The 17,662-nt window shown below is 46.1% G+C and overlaps 1 protein-coding gene across 1 annotated transcript in view; it reads left to right on the top strand.

Annotated features, from left to right (window-relative positions):
• The window catches only part of OBSCN (obscurin, cytoskeletal calmodulin and titin-interacting RhoGEF), a 528,918-nt gene that overhangs the window by 268,923 nt on the left and 242,333 nt on the right, over positions 1–17,662 (top strand). The window contains exons 50-56 of the mRNA XM_073676881.1: positions 1,750–2,016; positions 11,316–11,582; positions 14,008–14,268; positions 14,494–14,766; positions 15,066–15,332; positions 15,886–16,152; positions 17,301–17,573. Coding sequence (XP_073532982.1) covers positions 1,750–2,016; positions 11,316–11,582; positions 14,008–14,268; positions 14,494–14,766; positions 15,066–15,332; positions 15,886–16,152; positions 17,301–17,573 — 1,875 coding nt within the window. The remainder of the gene's footprint in view (positions 1–1,749; positions 2,017–11,315; positions 11,583–14,007; positions 14,269–14,493; positions 14,767–15,065; positions 15,333–15,885; positions 16,153–17,300; positions 17,574–17,662) is intronic.

Here is a 17,662-nt window from a genome sequence, read left to right as displayed (position 1 = left end):
ATGTGGGGTCTCCTTGTGGAGGATTGTACATGTGGGATCTCCTTGTGGAGGATTGTACATATGGGGTCTCCTCGTGGAGGATTGTACATATGGGGTCTCCTCGTGGAGAATTGTACATATGGGGTCTCCTCGTGGAGGATTGTACATATGGGATCTCCTTGTGGAGGATTATACATATGGGGTCTCCTCGTGGAGGATTGTACATATGGGATCTCCTCGTGGAGGATTGTACCTATGGGATCTCCTCGTGGAGGATTGTACATATGGGATCTCCTTGTGGAGGATTGTACATATGGGGTCTCCTCGTGGAGGATTGTACATATGGGATCTCCTCGTGGAGGATTGTACATATGGGATCTCCTCGTGGAGGATTGGACATGTGGGGTGTCCTCGTGGAGGATTGTACATATGGGATCTCCTCGTGGAGGATTGTACATATGGGGTCTCCTCGTGGAGGATTGTACATATGGGATCTCCTTGTGGAGGATTGTACATATGGGATCTCCTCGTGGAGGATTGTACATATGGGATCTCCTCGTGGAGGATTGGACATGTGGGGTGTCCTCGTGGAGGATTGTACATATGGGATCTCCTCGTGGAGGATTGTACATATGGGGTCTCCTCGTGGAGGATTGTACATATGGGATCTCCTTGTGGAGGATTGTACATATGGGATCTCCTCGTGGAGGATTGTACATATGGGATCTCCTCGTGGAGGATTGGACATGTGGGGTCTCCTTGTGGAGGATTGTACATATGGGATCTCCTCGTGGAGGATTGTACATATGGGATCTCCTCGTGGAGGATTGTACATATGGGATCTCCTTGTGGAGGATTGTACATATGGGATCTCCTCGTGGAGGATTGTACATATGGGGTCTCCTCGTGGAGGATAGTACATATGGGGTCTCCTCGTGGAGGATTGTACATATGGGATCTCCTCGTGGAGGATTGTGCATATGGGATCTCCTCGTGGAGGATTGTGCATATGGGATCTCCTTGTGGAGGATTGTACATATGGGATCTCCTCGTGGAGGATTGTACATATGGGGTCTCCTCGTGGAGGATTGTACATATGGGGTCTCCTTGTGGAGGATTGTACATATGGGGTCTCCTCGTGGAGGATTGTACATATGGGGACTCCTCATGGAGGATTGTACATATGGGGACTCCTCGTGGAGGATTGTACATATGGGGTCTCCTCGTGGAGGATTGTACATATGGGGTCTCCTTGTGGAGGATTGTACATATGGGGTCTCCTCATGGAGGATTGTACATATGGGGACTCCTCGTGGAGGATTGTACATATGGGGACTCCTCGTGGAGGATTGTACATATGGGGACTCCTCGTGGAGGATAGTACATATGGGGACTCCTCGTGGAGGATAGTACATATGGGGACTCCTCGTGGAGGATTGTACATATGGGGTCTCCTCGTGGAGGATTGTACATATGGGGTCTCCTCGTGGAGGATTGTACATATGGGGTCTCCTTGTGGAGGATTGTACATATGGGGTCTCCTCATGGAGGATTGTACATATGGGGACTCCTCGTGGAGGATTGTACATATGGGGACTCCTCGTGGAGGATTGTACATATGGAGTCTCCTCGTGGAGGCTTGTACATATGAGGTCTCCCCTTGATCGGCCTCACCTTTAGACTCCGCCATCTCATGTACACATACAGTACCTTCATATTAAGCGATACTGCTCCTGCTGACATGATCTGTGGGTTCTCTGATCTCTCTAGCTTCCCCGGCTCTCTTCACCCACCCTCTCCAGAATGTTGACGCCCCAGAGGAGCACACAGTCACCCTGCAATGTGAGACCACCAAGGCCTCCTCTCTGGTGCAGTGGAGGAGAGCGGGGCTCGGATTACAGGCGGGAGGAAAATATGAGATCCGGCAGGAAGGAAACGTGAGGGCACTGCTGATCCATAACCTGAGGCTGGAGGACACGGGAGAGTACAGCTGTGATAGCGGAGATCAGGAGACCACTGCCTACCTGACCGTCACAGGTAAATGTCACCCAAGGGGAACGCCCGCCAGATGGAGCTCTTTTAATACCGCTTGTCCAATGTCTGACAACAGGCCAAAGGAAATGAAACAACCAAAAATGTCTATAACCCATAAGAAAATCATATAACAGGTCAATGAGATACGTCCACCACAGGAGAAACGCCAACCATGGTGAGGAGTGGTACAACTCGGGCGCTGACGCTATCATTTATTTACTTTGTTCACAACCTTAACTTCTTCTATCATCTTCTTTTTAATAAATTGCTATAAGCATCTTCTTTTATCTAGTAAATATGGGGCATGCTGGTATAACCTGGGCATCATCTGTATTAAAATATATATGTTCAGCCGGTATAACCTGGGCATCTCCTGTATATAATTCTATATGTAGAGATGGTATAACCTGAGCATCTCCTTTATATAATTCTATATGTAGAGATGGTATAACCTGAGCATCTACTGTATATAATTCTATATGTAGAGATGGTATAACCTGAGCATCTCCTGTATATAATTATATATGTACAGCTGGTATAACCTGGGCATCATCTGTATTAAAATATATATGTTCAGCCGGTATAACCTGGGCATCTCCTGTATATAATTCTATATGTAGAGATGGTATAACCTGAGCATCTCCTTTATATAATTCTATATGTAGAGATGGTATAACCTGAGCATCTACTGTATATAATTCTATATGTAGAGATGGTATAACCTGAGCATCTCCTGTATATAATTATATATGTACAGCTGGTATAACCTGGGCATCATCTGTATTAAAATATATATGTTCAGCCGGTATAACCTGGGCATCTCCTGTATATAATTATATATGTAGAGATGGTATAACCTGAGCATCTCCTGTATATAATTATATATGTACAGCTGGTATAACCTGGGCATCATCTGTATTAAAATATATATGTTCAGCTAGTATAACCTGGACATCTCCTGTATATAATTATATATGTACAGCTGGTATAACCTGGGTATCTCCTGTATATAATTATATATATACAGCTGGTATAACCTGGGCATCTCCTGTATATAATTATATATGTACAGCTGGTATAACCTGGGTATCTCCTGTATATAATTATATATATACAGCTGGTATAACCTGGGCATCTCCTGTATATAATTATATATGTACAGCTGGTATAACCTGGGCATCATCTGTATTAAAATATATATGTTCAGCCGGTATAACCTGGGCATCTCCTGTATATAATTATATATGTAGAGATGGTATAACCTGAGCATCTCCTGTATATAATTATATATGTACAGCTGGTATAACCTGAGCATCATCTGTATTAAAATATATATGTTCAGCCGGTATAACCTGGGCATCTCCTGTATATAATTATATATGTAGAGATGGTATAACCTGAGCATCTCCTGTATATAATTATATATGTACAGCTGGTATAACCTGGGCATCATCTGTATTAAAATATATATGTTCAGCTAGTATAACCTGGACATCTCCTGTATATAATTATATATGTACAGCTGGTATAACCTGGGCATCTCCTGTATATAATTATATATGTACAGCTGGTATAACCTGGGCATCATCTGTATTAAAATATATATGTTCAGCCGGTATAACCTGGGCATCTCCTGTATATAATTATATATGTAGAGATGGTATAACCTGAGCATCTCCTGTATATAATTATATATGTACAGCTGGTATAACCTGGGCATCATCTGTATTAAAATATATATGTTCAGCTAGTATAACCTGGACATCTCCTGTATATAATTATATATGTACAGCTGGTATAACCTGGGCATCTCCTGTATATAATTATATATATACAGCTGGTATAAGCTGGGTATCTCCTGTATCTAATTATATATGTACAGCTGGTATAACCTGGGCATCATCTGTATTAAAATATATATGTTTAGCCGGTATAACCTGGGCATCTCCTGTATATAATTATATATGTAGAGATGGTATAACCTGAGCATCTCCTGTATATAATTATATATGTACAGCCGGTATAACCTGGGCATCTCCCGTATATAATTATATATGTACAGCCGGTATAACCTGGACATCTCCTGTATATAATTATATATGTACAGCTGGTATAACCTGGGCATCTCCTGTTTATAATTATGTATATACAGCTGGTATAACCTGGGCATCTCCTGTATATAATTATATATGTACAGCTGGTATAACCCGGGCATCTCCTGTATATAATTATATATGTACAGCTGGTATAACCTGGGCATCATCTGTATTAAAATATATATGTTCAGCCGGTATAACATGGGCATCATCTGTATTAAAATATATATGTTCAGCTGGTATAACCTGGGCATCATCTGTATTAAAATATATATGTACAGCTGGTATAACCTGGGCATCATCTGTATTAAAATATATATGTTCAGCCGGTATAACCTGGGCATCTTCTGCATATTATTATATATGTACAGCTGGTATAACCTGGGCATTTCCTGTATATAAACATATATGTACAGCTGATATAACCTGGGCATCTTCTGAATATAATTATATATGTACAGCTGGTATAACCTGGGCATTTCCTGTATATAAACATATATGTACAGCTGATATAACCTGGGCATCTTCTGAATATAATTATATATCTACAGCTGGTATAACCTGGGCATCTCCTGTAAATAATTATACATGTACAGCTGATATAACCTGGTCATCTCCTGTATATAATTTATATATGTACAGCTGGTATAACCTGGGCATCTCCTGTATATAATTATATAAGTACAGCTGGTATAACCTGGGAATCTCCTGTATATAATTATATATGTACAGCTGGTATAACCTGGGCATCATCTGTATTAAAATCTATATGTTCAGCCAGTATAACCTGGGCATCTCCTGTATATAATTATATATGTATAGCTAGTATAACCTGGGCATCTTCTGCATATTATTATATATGTACAGCTGGTATAACCTGGGCATCTCCTGTAAATAATTATACATGTACAGCTGATATAACCTGGTCATCTCCTGTATATAATTATTTATGTACAGCTGGTATAACCTGGGCATGTCCTATATAATTATATATGTACAGCTGGTATAACCTGGGCATCTCCTGTATATAATTGTATATTTACAGCTGGAATAACCTGGGCATCTTCTACATATAATTATATATTTACATCTGGTATAACCTGGGCATTTCCTGTATACTGTATATAATTGTATATATATACAACTGGTATAACCTGTGCATCTCCTGTAATAATTATGTATGTGCAGCTGGTATAACCTGGGCATCTTCTACATATAATTATATATTTACAGCTGGCATAACCTGGGCTTCTCCTGTATATAATTATATCTGTACTGTTGGTATAACCTGGGCATCTCCTGTATATAATTATATATGTACAGCTGGAATAACCTGGGCATCTCCTGTATATAATTGTATATGTACAGCTGGAATAACCTGGGCATCTTCTACATATAATTATATATTAACAGCTGGCATAACCTGGGCTTCTCCTGTATATAATTATATCTGTACTGTTGGTATAACCTGGGCATCTCCTGTATATAATTGTATATGTACAGCTGGAATAACCTGGGCATATCCTGTATATAATTGTATATGTACAGCTGGAATAACCTGGGCATCTTCTACATATAATTATATATTAACAGCTGGCATAACCTGGGCTTCTCCTGTATATAATTATATCTGTACTGTTGGTATAACCTGGGCATCTCCTGTATATAATAGTATATGGACAGCTGGAATAACCTGGGCATCTCCTGTATATAATTGTGTATGTACAGCTGGAATAACCTGGGCATCTTCTACATTTAATTATATATTAACAGCTGGTATAACCTGGGCATTTCCTGTATATAATTGTATATATAATACAGCTGATATAACCTGTGCATAATTATATATGTTCACATGATATAACCTGGGCATCTCCTGCATATAATTATATATGTACTTATATATGTAACCTGGGCATCTCCTGTATATTTGTTGCTGAGTGAAAATTGCAAATCTGCCGTTGTAGTGCCCGGTAGGTTGTAGTGCCCAGTATGATGTAGTGCCCGTACATTGTAGTGACCAGTACATTGTGCCCAGCTCATGCTTCAGAAGACACGCACCTGTAAATTAGGTGGGCTCTCATCGCTACAGAAATTCCAAACATGTGGACACTAAACGTGGTTTAGGCACACGGGGGCTCAGAAGGGAGGGGAACATTTGGATTTGGGAGCACAGAATTCGCTGTATTTCTTTTAGGGGGCAAGGAGTCATTTCCTTTTCCAGAGCCTTTGTACTTACGTGGAAGCCCACTATATTTCCATTGACAGATGACGGACCTGAGTAGGGACTTGCTTTTTTTGCGGCTTGATTTGAAGCTTTTATTGGAAACATTTTGCATAAAATTTGGATGACATTTATCCTGTGCTCTACGCTGAGCACTTATATTGGGGTTTCCATCTAAATCTCCGAGTGATGTGATTCAGATGAAACTCTCAAGAGATCCATTCACTATAATGAGGCAGCAGATTTACTCTGGACTTCATCTGGCCTATGTTCAGCGTTGTCCTTCTTTTCAGAAGTCCACAAAACTGTGGCTGACGGCACTTTTATGCACGCCTAAAAAGATGGACACCACCGGATTATAGGCCAGACGGCGTCCACGGTGCCTTCATCTGCCTCATTACAGGGAATCTTCCGCCGTGGGTTCGTCTGAATCAGGTATTTCAGCGATCTACATGGAAACTCCGGTGTAAGCGCTCAGCGTAGAGCACAGGATACATGTGAGTTGAGCCTTACTGCGATCTTTGGGAGGCAAAAGAAACAAATCAACAGCAAGTGAAGAATTGGTTTTATTCATTTTTTACGCCTTTGTTTGTGCGGTATAAGTGGTTAGACGACTTTATTCTTTGGATCTGTGCGATTACAGCGATACCAGATTCATATCTAGTTTTTGCATCGCCACATTTTGACAGCTATAATTTTTCCATATTTCGGCTGACAGTCATGTGAGTTTTTTTTTTTGCGGGACAAGTTGACGTTTTTATTGGTATCATTTTTGGGCGCGTGACATTTTTGATCGCTTTCTATTCTGATTTTTGGAAGGCAGAATAAACAAAAAACAACAAGTCAGGAATTGTTTTTTGGGATGTTGTTTATGCCGTTCTGTGAGTGGTAAAATTGATAAGACAGCTTTATTCTTCGGGTCAGTAGAATTTATATATATATTTTTTTATGTTTTGGTACTTTTACAGAATAAAAACAATTTTATAGAAAAAAATATTTTTGCATCGCTTTATTCTTTTATTTTTCGGCTGATGGAGCTGTATGGCGGCTTGTTTTTTTTGCGGGACAAGATGACGTTTTCAGCGGTACCATATTTATTTACATTTGTCTTTTTGATCGCGTTTTATTCCACTTTTTTTCCGGACTGACTGACCTTCATTTCTTAAAGTAATGATGGCCACTCGTTTTTCTTTACTTAGCTGCTTTTTTCTTGCCATAATACAAATTCTAACAGTCTATTCAGTAGGACTATCAGCTGTGTATCCACCTGACTTCTGCACAACACAACTGATGGTCCCAACCCCATTTATAAGGCAAGAAATCCCACTTATTAAACCTGACAGGGCACACCTGTGAAGTGAAGACCATTTCCGGTGACTACCTCTTGAAGCTCATCAAGAGAATGCCAAGAGTGTGCAAAGCAGACATCAAAGCAAAAGGTGGCTACTGTGAAGAACCTAGAATATAAGACATATTTTCAGTTGTTTCACACTTTTTTGTTAAGTATATAATTCCACATGTGGTAATTCATAGTTTTGATGCCTTCAGTGTGAATGTACAATTTTCATAGTCATGAAAATACAGAAAAATCTTTAAATGAGAAGGTGTGTTCAAACTTTTGGTCTGTACTGTATATAATGATATAACCCGGGAATCTTCTGAATATAATTAAATATGTACAGCCAGGGTCGGACTGGGGTGCCTGAGGCTCACCAGTGGAATTGACTCTAGGGGCCCACACTATAGCCACCATAAATGGTTTTATTACTTGTTATTTTGTATATAATGTAAGGATACGTATGTGAAACATAATAGCAATATACTTCATTAAGAAAATAAGTTTCTGTCAGCAGCGAATGATGAGTCCTGATGTTTCTGAGCCCCCGTCTATCGCTATACCCGGCCCCTGATTTACTACGGGGGACGGAGAAAGTCAGGAACTCATGAATATTCAGGACTCCTCATTATGCGCTGGAGCTGTCCCATAAGATTTTGGCACAACTGAGTGACCCAGCATTTTGCTATGGGGATCTGTCACTAGTTTGTTACCCTCAGTTAGGACACCATAAAATCGGTGACAGATTCCCTTTTAACAAAATCTTTAGATAACACCATTAGGGTAGATTCACATGAGCGAGTCTCCTGCTTATATCCCGCAGTGGACCCGCTCTGGAGGAGGATTGTGCCGCATCATACACATATATACTCTTATATAAGGCCGGGTGCATTATGTACAATGAAAGTCATAGGAAACCTTGCGGTAACCTGGTATTCAGCTCACCCACGGACCGAGGATCTCCTCTGCACGGACGGTCTTGTAGTATAGCAAGGATCAATAAAGAGAAAAGGAAGGTACATGCAGCACTGGGTCCTCATAAAAAATTCTTCTTTATTGCAAATCCATAAAAACTCCAGACATAGAGTAATCGCATACGTGTTTCAGACTGTTACTTCCTTAGTCATTGAAACACTTGTCTGAAACGCGTATGCGATTACTCTGTTTGCAGTTTTTATGGATTTGAAATAAAGAAGAATTTTTTATGAGGACCCAGTGCACTCCAGACAAAGAGTAATTGCTTACGCGTTTCAGACGGTTACGTCCTTAATCATTGCATATGTATGCAATGACTAAGGACGTAACCATCTGAAACCCATATGTGATTAATCTATGTCTGGAGTTTTTATGGATTTTCAATAAAGAAGAAGAATTTTTTATGAGGACCCAGTCCTGGATGTACCTTCATTTTCTCTTCATTATATACAACGTTATGAGTCAGAGTGAAATCCTTCAAGTGTATTGGACACTTCTTTAAAGGGACTCTGTGTGTACAGAATGACTATTCAAACAAAGCACTGGCGCTCAGTGCATCATGGTGGTCAATAATAGAGATACACCTCTCCACCTGCTTGGCTTCCATCCTTCTCTGGATATATGAAGCCAGAGCTATCAATCAAATTAGAGGGGGTGGAGATGGCTGGAAAACAAGCAGGTGGCAAGGTGAATTTTAATGATTGGCCGCCATGAAGCGCTGAGCGGCAGGACTTAGTTTGAACAGTCATTCTATGCTGACAGAGTCCCTTTAAGGATGACTTATCACCTTGAGAAATGCTACTTATCTGCAGATATAGGGTTAATCTGCAGGTAAATAGGGTTTGAAGCCTGGTTAGCCAGCTTAATGGAAAAGCTTTGGCTACAGGTGTGGGCAGTATGAAAATTACATCTGAAACCAGATAAAAAGCGGAGAAGTTGCCTCAGTCTTTGCAATGTGTGTCTGTGTGTGCCACACTAAGCATGGAGAACAGAAAGAGGAGAAGAGAACTGTTTGAGGACTTGAGAACCAAAATTGTTTAACAATATCAACAATCTCAAGGTTACAAGTCCATCTCCAGAGATCCTTATGTTCCTTTGTCCATGGTGCACAACATAATCAAGAAGTGTACAAGCCATGGCACTGTAGCTAATCTCCCTGGATGTGGGCGACAGAGAAACATTGATGAAAGGTTGCAACGCAAGATAGTCCGGATGGGGGATAAGCAGCCTCAATTAAGCTCCAAAGAAATTCAAGCTGTCCTGCCGGCTCAGGGTGCATCATTGTCAGTTCAAACTATCCGTCCACATGTGAATGAAATGAAACGCTATGGCAGGAGACCGAGGAGGACCCCACTGCTGACGCAGAGACATAAAATAGCTAGACTGCAGTTTGCCAAAATGTACGTGAGTAAGCCAAAAGTCTTCTGGGAAGATGTCTTGTGGGCAGATGAAACCAAGATAGAGCTTTTTGGTAAAGCACATCATTATACTGTTTACCGAAAATGGAATGAGGCCTACAAAGAAAAGAACCTTCGGCCAAGTATGAGGTCTAGAGCACTCTGGAAGAGGTTTTCATCCAGGATATCTCTGTACTTGGCTGCATTCATGTTTCCATCAATTGCAACCAGTCGTCCTGTCCCTGCAGCTGAAAAACACCCCCATAGCATGATGCTGCCACCACCATGTTTCACTGTTGGGATTGTATTGGGCAGGTGATGAGCATTGCCTGGTTTTCTCCACACATACTGCTTACAATTATCACCAAAACGTTCTATCTTCGTCTCATCAGACCAGAGAATCTTATTTCTCATAGTCTGAGAGTCCTTCATGTGTTTTTCAGCAAACTCTATGCGGGCTTTCATATGTCTTGCACTGAGGAGAGGCTTCCGTCGGGCCACTCTGCCATAAAGGCCCGACTGGTGGAGGGCTGCAGTGATAGTTGACTTTGTGGAACTTTCTCCCATCTCCCTACTGCATCTCTGGAGCTCAGCCACAGTGATCTTGGGGTTCTTCTTTACCTCTCTCACCAAGGCTCTTCTCCCACGATTGCTCAGTTTGGCTGAACGGCCAGGTCTAGGAAGACTTCTGCTGTCCCATTTAAGGATTATGGAGGCCACTGTGCTCTTAGGAACCTTGAATAATGCAGAAATTCTTTTGTAACCTTGGCCAGATCTGTGCCTTGCCACAATTCTGCCTCTGAGCTCCTTGGGCAGTTCCTTTGAGCTCATGATTCTCATTTGGTCTGGCATGCACTGTGAGCTGTGAGGTCTTATATAGACAGGTGTGCGCCTTTCCAAATCAGTTTAATTAAACACAGCTGGACTCCAATGAAGGAGTAGAACCATCTCAAGGAGGATCACAAGGAAATGGACAGCATGTGACTTAAATATGAGTGTCTGAGCAAAGGGTCTGAATACTTATGACCATGTGAGATTTCAGTTTCTATTTTTTAATAAATTTGCAAAAATGTCTCCATTTCTGTTTTTTTTCAGTGAAGATGGGGTGCAGAGTGCACATTAATGAGAAAAAAATGAACTTTATAGAATTTACCAAATGGCTGCAATGAAACAAAGAGTGATAAATGTAAAGGGGTCTGAATACTTTCTGTACCCACTGTATATGTCTAATATACAGCTGGTATAACCTGGGTATCCTCTCCTTCCTTATGCAGCCCTTCCCATCGTGTTTGTGAAGCCCCTGAAGAACACTGTGGTGGAGGACGGGGTGACCGTAACCTTGCGCTGTGAGACCTCTAAGCCCAATGTCCCTGTGGAGTGGAGGAAAGGGACGATGGCAATTTTACCATGCACCAAGTACGAGATGAAGCAAGATGGCGCAGTGGCTGAGCTGGTGATCTATGACGCCGAGGCTGAAGACGCCGCTGATTACACGTGTGACACCGGAGACCAGCAGAGCACATCCTCTGTGAGAGTAAACGGTGAGCTGCAGCACTGGCTCCAGGGACTCCGCTCTGTCCTGCATGTATCACCGGCTCCAGGGACTCCTCTCTGTCCTGCATGTATCACCGGCTCCAGGGACTCCGCTCTGTCCTGCATGTATCACCGGCTCCAGGGACTCCGCTCTGTCCTGCATGTATCACCGGCTCCAGGGACTCCGCTCTGTCCTGCATGTATCTCCAGCTCCAGGGACTCTGCTCTGTCCTGCATGTATCACCGGCTCCAGGGACTCCGCTCTGTTCTGCATGTATCACTGGCTCCAGGGACTCCGCTCTGTCCTGCATGTATCACCGGCTCCAGGAACTCCGCTCTGTCCTGCATGTATCTCCGGCCCCAGGGACTCCTCTCTGTCCTGCATGTATCTCCGGCCCCAGGGACTCCGCTCTGTCCTGCATGTATCTCCAGCCCCAGGGACTCCGCTCTGTCCTGCATGTATCACCGGCTCCAGGGACTCCGCTCTGTCCTGCATGTATCTCCAGCTCCAGGGACCCCGCTCTGTCCTGCATGTATCTCCAGCTCCAGGGACTCCGCTCTGTCCTGCATGTATCATCGGCTCCAGGGACTCCTCTCTGTCCTGCATGTATCACCGGCTCCAGGGACTCTGCTCTGTCCTCCATGTATCACCGGCTCCAGGGACTCCGCTCTGTCCTGCCTGTATCTCCAGCCCCAGGGACTCTGCTCTGTCCTGCATGTATCACCGGCCCCAGGGACTCTGCTCTGTCCTGCATGTATCACTGGCCCCAGGGACTCCGCTCTGTCCTGCATGTATCACCGACTCCAGGGACTCCTCTCTGTCCTGCATGTATCTCCAGCCCCAGGGACTCTGCTCTGTCCTGCATGTATCTCCAGCCCCAGGGACTCCGCTCTGTCCTGCATGTATCTCCAGCTCCAGGGACTCCGCTCTGTCCTGCATGTATCTCCAGCCCCAGGGACTCTGCTCTGTCCTGCATGTATCTCCGGCTCCAGGGACTCCGCTCTGTCCTGCATGTATCTCCGGCCCCAGGGACTCCACTCTGTCCTGCATGTATCACCGGCCCCAGGGACTCCGCTCTGTCCTGCATGTATCACCGGCTCCAGGGACTCCACTCTGTCCTGCATGTATCACCGGCTCCAGGGACTCCTCTCTGTCCTGCATGTATCACCGGCCCCAGGAACTCCGCTCTGTCCTGCATGTATCTCCAGCTCCGGGGACTCCGCTCTGTCCTGCATGTATCTCCAGCTCCAGGGACTCCGCTCTGTCCTGCATGTATCACCAGCTCCAGGGACTCCGCTCTGTCCTGCATGTATCACCGGCCCCAGGGACTCCGCTCTGTCCTGCATGTATCACCGGCCCCAGGGACTCCGCTCTGTTCTGCATGTATCATCGGCTCCAGGGACTCCGCTCTGTCCTGCATGTATCACCGGCTCCAGGGACTCCGCTCTGTCCTGCATGTATCACCAGCCCCAGGGACTCCGCTCTGTCCTGCATGTATCTCCAGCTCCAGGGACTCCGCTCTGTCCACCATGTATCACCGGCTCCAGGGACTCCTCTCTGTCCTGCATGTATCTCCAGCTCCAGGGACTCCGCTCTGTCCTGCATGTATCACCGGCTACAGGGACTCTGCTCTGTCCTGCATGTATCACCGTCTCCAGGGACTCCGCTCTGTCCTGCATGTATCACCGGCTCCAGGGACTCCGCTCTGTCCTCTATGTATCACCGGCTCCAGAGACTCTGCTCTGTCCTCCATCTATCACTGGCTCCAGGGACTCCTCTCTGTCCTGCATGTATCTCCAGCTCCAGGGACTCCGCTCTGTCCTGCATGTATCACCGGCTCCAGGGACTCCGGTCTGTCCTGCATGTATCTCCGGCTCCAGGGACTCCTCTCTGTCCTGCATGTATCTCCGGCTCCAGGGACTCCGCTTTGTCCTGCATGTATCTCCAGCTCCAGGGACTCCGCTCTGTCCTGCATGTATCTCCGGCTCCAGGGACTCCGCTCTGTCCTGCATGTATCTCCGGCTCCTGGGACTCCGCTCTGTCCTGCATGTATCTCCAGCTCCAGGGACTCCGCTCTGTCCTGCATGTATCACCGGCTCCAGGGACTCCGCTCTGTCCTGCATGTACCGGAGTCTGTGGTAGTCTGAGCTACTCCTCCTGTATCATCAGAAGCTCAGGCTGCTGCGTCATCTCCCCCACTGACAGACACGGATAGATGAGGCCCCTGTGCAGGATCAGTATATGGACCCCTGTGCCGGCTGAATGCCGCAGACGTGCACAGTATATGTGTCCTGCATGAACCCCGCAGCTGTATGAGAAGGACAAGGCCTCCAAATTCTTATTGTTTCTATTCACTACCAGCAATCAGAGGTCACCATGTGGCCTCCTTGTGCCCCTTGTTTTTGGCCTCTAGACCTTTTTTTGTTTTGCAGTCCTTGAGTTTATAAAGAATATGGAGAACACGGAGGCTGAGGAGGGGGCCACCGCGCTCTTCCGCTGTGAGGTCTCTGCCAAGATGGCGTCCGTGGAGTGGTGGAAAGATAGCGAGAAGCTGCAGGCGAACCACAAGTACAAGATGCGGCAAGACGGTGCTGTGCGGGAGTTACTCATCCACAGCCTGGAGCTGGAGGATGCCGGAGAGTACATGTGTACTGCGAGGAGCAAGCGCACCACCGCCAGCCTAAGCGTCACAGGTATGTTCAGGTGCATGACGGGTACTCGGTGGGGAGCATGGAGGAAAGGGTTAAGGGGTCATCAGCGGGATCCTACCACTGCCATCTTTTTGGCTGCGCCTGGTACTGCAGCTCAGCAATAATCATTAATCAGCAGAGGTCTGGTGAACCTCAGGGGCGGCGCTGACATCCTCTCACTCCATTGAGTTGATATCTATAATTCCCACCATCCTTCTCGTCATCTAGAGCTGGATGTCGCCATCATCCGTGGTCTGACGGATGTGTTGGTGTTTGCCGGTGAAGACGCCATGTTCCGATGCGAGGTCTCTCATGATATTGCCCGAGACGTGGAGTGGAAGCTGCAGGGGATCACTCTGGAGAGCAACGAGATGAATGAGATCTCCGTGGAGAGAGGGAAATATCATGTGCTGAAGCTCAGCAGCGTCACCCAGGACGACTCGGGCAGCGTCACTTTCAGGGTGGGCCCACACGAGTCCACAGCCGAGCTGACCATCAAGGGTAAGATGGGTAGACGTGCAGAGCGAGGCCAAAAACCAGGAGGGAGGAGGCTCATATCCCTGTGCCGCCCTAGGCAGAGGCCCAGGATCCAAGACCGCCCTAGAGCAGATCCATTCAGGCCCCGGGTGGTATTTATAAGTGTCCATGTCCATGTCCACATAGTCACTCACTGGACCTTTTATTAGAGGATATTAGCCCTGCCCCCTTGACTTTTCCTGAGGAGTCCTGTGACCTCTGGACTCAGATTGGGGGTGTATGTATACCTTTTTTCTGGCTGTCATACAACTTCTGTCCCTCAGCTCCGGTCCCAGTGTTTACACGTGAGCTGTCGGACGTGACGGTGGAGGAGGCCTCCTCGGTGGTCCTCCAGTGTGAGCTATCGCAGCCCTGTGCTCCTCCGGTGTGGAGGAAAGGAGCCGAGCAGATCTCCTCCAGCACAAAGTATAATCTCCTGGATCACGGCACCGTGCAGATCCTGCAGATCCACAGCGTGAAGCCTGAGGACTCTGGGACATACACCTGTGACATCGGGAACCTGAAATCCACAGCCAAAGTCACCGTGTCAGGTACGCAGCTCCGCTGAAAATTCCTCAAAAATTACCCCGATAATGGAGCAACTGCCATCTCCTATCTCAGAAATATCACAATCTGTCCTCACTGAACACAGATTTTACCTGTGAATCCAGGAGGAGAAAGCAGCCGATCTCTCTGACAAGATTTATTACACAGCTGCTTATTTTCATGTGAATTATTGATTTATGTAATAAAAATGATAACTGCGATGACGCTTTAGGGGAGTGAAATTAGGGCTGCAGAGAACCTTTCAAAACATTCTAACAATGACCAATAGATGGCAGCAGAGGCACACAATATACATGTGAATGAGGCTACTGTAGCTTATGGTGGGGAGATAACCCTGATCTTAGCTGGAACAGCACAGAAAGTCCCCAGAACTGTTGAGACTGATTAATCACTGACTACGGAAAATAGATGCAGGTGAGGGTTTTTAGATGCCAATAAATGTCTATTATAAACAGCTCTCAGGATTCCTTCCATATAATGTCTGTCAGATACAGACCCTCAGCGGGATAGCTCACACCATGCATTATCCTCTTCCAGCACTTCCTGTGCAGATCACCCTCCACTTACAGGATCAGCAAGGAGAGGAGAATGGATCTGTGACGCTGAGGGCAGAGATATCCAAGCCGGACGCCCCTGTACAGTGGAAGAAAGCCGGATTAATCCTGAAATCAGGGGCTAAGTATGAGATGAAACAGTCAGGCCACGTCGTGGAGCTCTGCATACACAAGCTGCAGCCATCCGACGCTGCACAGTTCAGCTGTGACACCGGGCACCAGACCTCTGTGGCAAATGTCCTCGTAAAAGGTAAAAATACTACAGAAAATTCTACAATAAAATAAGTTATCACTGCTACTCTCATCATCAAGAGCCAAGACTCCAGACCTTCACATAAGTCTTATAGGATATTCATGTATGATTGTATATGTTGGCCCTATTGTCAGGGTTACGTAGTGATCTGCGCTCCCCTCTTGTTGGAGGAGGCGTCACAATAAGTCTTTTTTGTGGGTGTCAGGCTGTTTATTGTACCTAGTCTGGGTGTGTACGGATCAGTCTGTGTGTTGCGGCTGTCTGCATATTTTATGTGATGGCCTCCATGTTGTGGGCAGTCTGGGTCGGTGGCGGTCTGTATGGGGAGATGGCCTCCATGTTGTGGGAAGTCTGGGTCAGTGGCAGTCTCTATGTTGGAGGCAGTCTGTATGGGGAGGTGGCCTCCATGTTGGGGGCAGTCTGGGTTGGTGGTGGCGTCCATGTTGGGGGCAGTCTGGGTCAGTGGCAGTCTCGGTGTTGGGGGCGGTCTGTATGTGGAGGTTGCCTCCATGTTGTGGGCAGTCTGGGTCAGTGGCGGTATCTGTATGGGGGGCGGTCTGTATGGGGAGGTAGCCTCCATGTTGGGGTAGTCTGGGTCAGTGGTGGCCTCCATGCTGGGGGCATTCTGGGTCAGTGGCGGTCTCTGTGATGGGGGCGGTCTGTATGGGGAGATTGCCTCCATGTTGTGGGCAGTCTTGGTGTGGTGGTGGCCAACATATTGAGGGCAGTCTGGGTCGGTGGTGGCCTCCATATTGGGGGCAGTCTGGGTCGGTGGTGGCCTCCATGTTGGGGGCAGTCTGGGTCGGTTGTGGCCTCCATGCTGGGGGCAGTCTGGGTCAGTGGCTGTCTCTGTGATGGGGGCGGTCTGTATGGGGAGATTGCCTCCATGTTGTGGGCAGTCTTGGTGTGGTGGTGGCCTACATATTGAGGGCAGTCTGGGTTGGTGGTGGCCTCCAAATTGAGGGCAGTCTGGGTCGGTGGCGATCTCTGTGTCGGGGGTAGTCTGTATGAGGAGGTGGCCACCATTTTGGGGGCAGTCTGGGTCGCTAGCTGCCTGTATTGGCTCACAGATCTGACTTGTACTTTGGCATGATGGTGTTGTGTTTTCCTCGTAATATGACAATTATTATAACTTTATATTTCAGAGCCAGAAGCTTTCATCGTGGACCGACTGCAGAACGTGTCGGTGGAGGATGGAGAAGACGCCATCTTCAAGTGTAAGGTGTCTAAGGACAACGCTCCTGACGTGCAGTGGTGCCTGGCCGGAGTCCCCCTACAGTCCAACGAGATGAACGAGATCGCCGTCCACAGGGGCAAGATTCACACCCTGACCCTAAAGAAGGTGTCAAAGGCGGACTCCGGCCTGGTCAGCTTCAGGGTGGGGCACAACACGAGTACAGCAGAGCTGGAGGTGAAAGGTAAATACCCAAAACGTGAGCCCCCAACATCACCCCAGTATTATGAATACTGCACATGGAGGGCTTTATCTCAGATGTTGACGTCATTG

This window comes from Phyllobates terribilis, unplaced genomic scaffold, assembly GCF_046119375.1.
Source record: "Phyllobates terribilis strain yellow unplaced genomic scaffold, ASM4611937v1 Scaffold_4__5_contigs__length_816908805, whole genome shotgun sequence".
Lineage (NCBI taxonomy): Eukaryota > Metazoa > Chordata > Amphibia > Anura > Dendrobatidae > Phyllobates > Phyllobates terribilis.
Note: the sequence above shows the minus strand (reverse complement) of the source record. Positions and strands in the feature narration are given on the sequence as shown.